This window comes from Octodon degus, unplaced genomic scaffold (genome assembly GCF_000260255.1).
Source record: "Octodon degus isolate 3935 unplaced genomic scaffold, OctDeg1.0 scaffold00126, whole genome shotgun sequence".
NCBI classification, from domain to species: Eukaryota; Metazoa; Chordata; class Mammalia; order Rodentia; family Octodontidae; genus Octodon; species Octodon degus.
The window spans coordinates 3,732,951-3,739,655 of record NW_004524702.1 but is presented as its reverse complement, the minus strand read 5'-3'; the positions used below and the strand labels follow the sequence as shown (position 1 = coordinate 3,739,655).

At 58.0% G+C, this 6,705-nt stretch overlaps 2 protein-coding genes across 6 annotated transcripts in view; one reads left to right on the top strand and one right to left on the bottom strand.

Annotated features, from left to right (window-relative positions):
• The first annotated feature begins 4,287 nt into the window (after positions 1–4,287).
• The window catches only part of LOC101565149 (galectin-3-like), an 18,337-nt gene continuing 15,919 nt past the window's right edge, over positions 4,288–6,705 (top strand). Inside the window, exon 1 of the mRNA XM_004640670.2 lies at positions 4,288–4,296. The gene's annotated coding sequence lies outside the window, so the exon portion shown is untranslated. The remainder of the gene's footprint in view (positions 4,297–6,705) is intronic.
• The window catches only part of Lars2 (leucyl-tRNA synthetase 2, mitochondrial), a 116,527-nt gene continuing 114,818 nt past the window's right edge, over positions 4,997–6,705 (bottom strand). For all 5 annotated transcript variants that reach the window (XM_004640671.2, XM_023700703.1, XM_023700704.1 and 2 more), the window contains one exon: positions 4,997–6,321. In XM_004640671.2, coding sequence (XP_004640728.1) covers positions 6,142–6,321 — 180 coding nt within the window. In that variant the 3' untranslated portion in view covers positions 4,997–6,141. The remainder of the gene's footprint in view (positions 6,322–6,705) is intronic.

The window sequence follows — 6,705 nt, the reverse complement described above, 5'->3', positions numbered from 1 at the left end:
AAAGAGCTAAAAATGTAGAATGTATAAAATTGATGCTTTTCATAAATTGAAAAGAAAAAAATAAAAATACTGAATTGAAGGACCTTCTTTCTCTCAAGTGGGAACAGACCTATAACAAAAAAAATGAGGTGTAGGTAGTGAATAACGTATTTTCTGAGACTAATTCTCAGGGGGAAAAAATGTAGAGAAAGACCTGAAATTACAAAAATGGCATCATTGATACTGAGGAGAGGCTTAAGGAAAAACAGGAAGGAAGAAAGAACACGGACAGAAAGCTGAGAGAATGTGTGTTGGATAGCCATCACTGAGCACAGAGAGTTGAACCATAGTGTCTGGTGTCCAGAAGAAAAGACTGAGAAAGAGAAGAGCTGAAGTAGCAGGGAGAGGAAGGAAGCAAGAACAAAGAGCTGGGGCCAGGGAGATAGGTCAGTAGAATAGGCACTTGCCTGCGAAACACAAAGTCCTGAGTTCAATCCTTGGTATCGAAAAAAAAAAAAAAAAAAAAAAACCGCAGCCATTCTCAGCGGTAAGATTCCAAGCTCCACCCACAAAGAGAATAACGAAGGTCACCAGGAAAACCAGTATGACAAGGTCCCCCAGCAGAAGAGCCCAGAAGAACCAGCAGCTCCCAGCAGCTCCAACAGCTTCTCTGACAGCCTCTGTCCTTCTCCAGTTCTGCCTCTTATGCTGCTGGCAATGACCCTCAGGTGGCCTCCCACACCCAGCACCACGCTGGCTCAGTTCAGCTGGGAGTAACAAGTGGACCACCAGTTGGCAACCCGCTGCAGTAAGCTTACTGCTTATTAAAGGTGAAAGAGGAATAAAAAACGAAAAAGAAGTGCTCTAGAGATGTGTCCCGCATCAGGGCAGGCACTGCAAAGGCCAGAGAACAGTGGTCTTGTGCCCAGTGGCTGCTGTCCTTCCCGTGGCAGCTCCAGGCCATCCCTGCCAGGGCTCTGCACAGGCGCTGTGGCCACGGCAGGCAGGTCTCACGACCACAGGACGCGCCCGGCCGGCTTGCCATGTCCCCATCGCCTGGGCTCCCCGCCTCCCCGTAAGCCCCCATAAGTCCTTCCTGGCTCGCTCTCTTCATACAGCTACTCCCTGCGGTCGTGCAGGGCTGCAGGCTCCACCCGCAGGGGATGGTGTGCTCAGACCCTCTCAGGAAGTTGTGCTCCTTGGTGGGGCTTGGAAAACCTAGCAGAGGACCAGCCAGCGTCTATGGGGAACGCGGGAGAGCCAAGTCACTGTTGGCCTGCGGGCGTCCAGCCCAAATGTGAGGGGAGCCGATCGCTCGCACTTCCTGGAGAGGCAAACGGGCACTGGACAGGCTCTGCGCACCGGTTCGTAGTGACTGCGCGAACCCCCAAGCCCCAACCACTTTCTTAGAGCCTTTGGTTGGCAAATGGGCACTGTCCCACTGCTCGCCAAGAGGGAGCAGTCTAAGGACCGGGAAGGAGCAGGTGAGACTTGCATTTGGGCTTGGCTCCTCGCAGCCCCGTCCCCAGGCTAGGAGCCATGGGAGAGCACGGCGATGCAGGAGGGCAGGCTGCCGGGATGAAGGGCAAGAGGAAGGCCAAGGCCTCTTGCTCCCTCTAGTCATCTCCTCCCTGGGAATGTGCCCCATGCACCCAGCACGTGCCTCGCAACATCAACAGATGGCAGGAAGACGCTCAGGGGAGGTCTAAGCGTGTTCATGTGGCATGAACAGGAAAATGCTAGCAAGACCACTGGATAGTCGAAAAGGCGCACACGTGCACACGCACACTCACATGCCCCCCCAGGCATGCACGCGCACACGCACATCAGACTTCTGGACCGTTAGGGAGGTGCGCCCCAGCCCAGCGCCTCTGTCTGGGTCTCCAAAGAAGGACAGGAGTGACTAAGACAGGGCTCAGCCGTCCTGAATCCGGGGCTTTGATCGGGCACCTGACCCCCAGTTTGAGTCCCAGGGAAGAGGGCTGGCCCTGCCACTGCCAGAATGCAAGATGGGCTGTGGATGGACCGTGCTGTCCGCATTAGCACACCCATCCTCAGCCAGCTGATAATGCAGACGTTTTCAGAGCTTGGTCCTTTGACAACAGGATACTCGCAGACACACAGGTGTGAGTCACAAGTTAGCTGCTGCAGTTACAGTGGAGTAACCTGCTGCGGGGTCCACTCTTCCGCCACGGGGGCGGCCAGGGCTGAGGTTAGTCTCCCTGGCCTCCACCCACACACCCAATTTCCTGAGGAGCCCCGCATCTCGCAGGGGGTCACCCCAGCCTCCACCTCCCCCGCAGTCGGCGTGGACAAGGCCGTGGCAGCCCACCCTCTGCCCACCGAACAGCTGCTTTCTATTTGCTCTTCTCCCTGGAGTGTGAACCTGCGTTACAGACCTCTGAGTTAGGCAGAAACGTTCTAGGCAGTCAGCAGGCCCGGCCCTTGAGGGAGGCAGCGCAGAAGTGAGAACGTTTCACAGCGGCGGCCAGAGGCGCACATGTCAAATGCCAGGCCTCAAGACAAGGATGGACTGACCAGGCCTGCATGCCTCCCCAGGAGATAGGCAATGGACCAGTCGGTACCACCTGGCCACTGAGGTCCCGACAGACACCATCACCTGGTGGGTGAGCAGGCCCGCCTGACCCTCTCTCCCAGGCAAGCTCCTTGTTCTGCCTGTGCACAGGCGTGCCAGGACGCTTCCTCAGACTCAGCGTCACCTGTGTGATCCTGCTGATCACTTGTCCCACACGGTGCTCACTTGTGACTTACACTCCCTTGTGAGGTTGCTCCATCAGCCTTCCGAGAAGCTGGCTCGCTGCCACGCCACTCCAGCCCTCTCCCGTCTCGCAGGAGCCACCTTTCCCTCAATACAATTTCCCAATCTTCAGCCCCACTGCACCTTAGAATTCATTCTCTGATTTCAGGGAGCACAAACTCGGCGTATCGGGCATCTGGGAGGTTGGCGTGCCACTCACTTTCCCTTTGTCATTTGGAGGTCTTGCATCACCTGGGCTGTACCAGGTGATGGTCTGGCGTGAGGGTCTGGCGTGAGGCGCACTGACCTGTGCTGACGCAGCCTGGAGGCCGATGTGACGTCACTTCATGCGGGGTCCAGAGGGTCACCTCCCTCCCCCATACCAGCCAGGCGCTCCAGCTTCCGGTTGGGTCTTCCAGGCTTTGATGGCCACCCTGGGATCTGGGAGTTCCTGTAGGGACATCCTTCTCCTGTTGCGGCTGCAAGACCCCAGGGCTCTGCAGCACAGCTACCATCTGCCCAGGCCGCACAGCCAGGCAAGGCTGCTTCTCTGAGGTGCTGCTTTGTATTTCTCCGTACTCCACACAGGAGAGGCCCAGGTCAGACACCCCAGCTGGGGGGAGAAGAGACCACTTGAGACATTCTCAGGCCACCAAAGCCTTCAAAAGTGTCCCGATGTCTCCCTGTCCCTGGCCTATGTGTGGCCTGTACACACTAGAAAATGTAGAAAGTAAATGGAGGCAGGAATGACTTTAAGGCCTCGCCAGAGATCCAGGGGCAAATTTCCTCCCATCGTCTTCCTCTGTAGAGGGCTGAAATCTTTTAAAAATTATGGTTGGGATCCATTGTATGTGTGTCGTTTTATTCATGAGAAAAATTTCCCTAAGGTTTTTTCTCATTATGTTTTTGGGTTTTTTTGTTTTGTCTTGTGGAACCAGGGAGTGAACTCAGGCCCTTGCATTTGCCAGGCAAGCGCTTATTCCACTGAGCCATCTCCCTGGCCCCTCTATTACATTTTTGAAAACCTACTTTTAAGCCAGGCACAGCAGTGCACTTTGGGAGGCCGAGGCTGCAGGATCCAAAGTTCAAGTCCTGCTGTTCTCAAAACTTAAAATTGAGGGTGATGGCTGGGGATGTAGCTCGTGGGAGAGCCACCCTGGGATTGACCCAGTAGCACAAGAAACCAAACAACTGAAGCCCAGGTGCTGTAGCCCCTTCCTCCCACCGCGCGGATTTCTTTTTCTTTTGGCAGAATTGGGGATTGAATTTGGGCCCTTGCGCTTGCCAGGCAAGCGCTTATTCCACTGAGCCAGCTCCCCGGCTCGATTTCTTGGCCCGTGTTGGCCACGCCGCCCACTCACCATCCTGGCCCTCAGCTCTGCATTCTCCAGAAGACTTCTGCTGAGGCAGCCTCAGCCTTGCACACCCCCCTCCTCAGAATCATGTCCCCAACCAGAAATAAACTGGTCACCCCATGAGCCGGGGCTTCCGGGGCTGGGCAGGACCCAGGACCCCGGCCCTGGGCTTTGCCCTCTACCAAGGCCCTGCGCCCGCAGCAGGTACTGCTGCTGCCCTTTCCTGAAGCCTGCCCAGGGCTCCCCTCACCGTGGCAATGGGTGTGGCAGACACGGCAATTGGCCACATGGGCACTGGGGAAGGGGATGGCTGGGCGCAACCGTGATACTCGCCCTATGAAAAGACAATCAAGAAAAACACCATCTTCTTCTCTTCATGCCAAACACCCACATTTATTTCTCCTTAATCCGCCTCTGCTCCCACATGCAAGGTGACTGTCTGCCCAGGTTGGCTCACGGAACACTGTGCGGCCCACCTTGGGGTCCTGGGCCTGGCTTCCCTTCTGGTCCACTCCTTTGCAACACCTAATCAGGTCTCGGTCCTGGGTTGGGCTGCAAGGCACCCTGGATCCAGGGCTCCTTGGGTTCCACTGCCCACAAGGACCACATGGAGATTTATGTGAGGTACAGGGATCAGACCTGGGCCCGGGCACACGCAGCGACACCCCAGCCCCGCCTGCAGAGGTTTCAGGGCTCCTGCTGCCCAAGCCACATTCCAGCCCAAATAAACTACAATCCCACATTTCCGGGGATGGGCATGGCACTGCGCTCGAGCCCGTGTGAAGAACCCAGGGCTCAGGTATCCCTGTGGAGCGGCAGATGATCCCCAGCTCCCTGTGATGCTCCTGAGGGGCAGCTGCAGCCCATGCTTTTTTTGGTGGTACCTGGGGATTGAACTCACGACCTTGTGCTTGCCAGGAAAGCACTTTTTCCACTAAGCCATCTCCCCAGCCCAAAGCCAGTGTGGTCTTTTTTTTGCCCACACTTCTGATGGTGCTGGGGGGCTCCGTGAGTCCCCGAGCAGCCCCTAGAGCAGACGGAGGACGGTGATCCTGAGACCATAGCTCCCCAAGCACGGTGCCTACTGTTGGGCTCTGGGCACTGCAGCAGCACTGCTTCAGAGAACAGAACAGCAGAGGTCCGGCAGACCTGACACCACCTCCACCCCGCCCCAGGCCGTCCAGCAAAGATGCGCCAGTGGCTTAGGCAGTTCCGGTAAGAGCACCTTGTTGCCAACGGCACGTGAGACCAGAACTGGCCTCTTCCTAGAGTGGAGTTTGTTCCTGGCTGTCCCCAGCAGCCACTCTGCAGTGGCTTGGACACTGGAGGTGACAGCCGGCAGCTGCACACTCACTGTCATACTTGGCTCTGGGGCCATGTGGATGGTGTGGGCACTGTATCGGGGGCCCAGTCCTTTGGGCTGGCACTGGGCAGCAGCTAGTTCCACCTCTTTGTGCAGCCAATGTCACTGCCTGGCAGTGGCTGGGACGGCCCTGGGAGCAGCGAGGCTCTTTCTAGCGTCTGCTGCGTGTCCGTGTCTGGTCAGCTGGCGTCCAGCTGGGGCGGGAGGAGAGGCCTGTGAGCAGGTGGCGGCAGTGCCGGCACCCCTGGTGTGTGGATCAGCGGCATGTCTTCTGGTCCTGGGTGCACAGCCACGCCCTGGACACTGACTGACCCTGACAGCTGTTTTCAGTAGCTGGGAGGCGGGGACACCGCTGGCTGCCCGAGAAGCTCCTGGTGGGTCACAGTGGCAAGCACACCGCTCCTGAGCAGCAAGGTTCTTCAGGCTACCTCAGCTCTGGGGACACAGCAAGGGGCACCACCACAGGACCTGGAGCCCCGGGCACTTGCCCAGCCCCGTGCTGCTCCGTCCTGTACCCTCCTGTGTCTTCACCTGGGGCTGGGCGGCTGTGCCTCCCAGGCAGGGCTCGGGGCTGGGGCACTGCCACGTCCGCTCACCTTCTCCCTATGCTGGGTCTCGCCCTGCAGCCTCATGACTCCAGCCTGTCCAGAACAAAGCTGAGTGCCCCAACCCAGGATCGCCCGCTGTCACTCCTGCACCAGGAAGTTGATGAGGGCTGTCCTGGGGGACAGAAAGGCCTTCTGGATGCTCCGCCCGCGCAGCAGCCGGGCGCCCAGCTCGCTCTGCAGAACCAGCTCTTGGACCCGGTCCTGGTCTCTGGCCACCTGCTGTGGCACAGGGATCTGGCCGCAGGCTTTGTTGTTGATCTGTGGAGGGGAAGAGAGGGTCCAGGTGAGGATGGCACAGGGGCTGACAGCTGGAGCACAGGGAAGGGGTCAGCTGCAGGGAGGGGCAGAAAGCACGGGGGGGCTTAGACGGACAGACGGATGGACAGACAGACATAGCTGCAGCAGGAACAGCGCCCAACCCTTGGCGGGGGCACTGGCTATTCCAGGGGCATAGGCAGGGCTGACCCACTGGGGATCACAGGTCTGTCCATAGCAGGTCAAACTGGGCTGTGCCCTTGGGTTCTACAGGTCGCAAATGGCCAACCCCTTCAGGACCCCGTCGGCTGCTCTTTCCCACGCCTGCTTTCACAGGGGGGCACTCTGTGTGCCCCTCAGCAAGCAGATCCGCCTGGCATCTCCTTA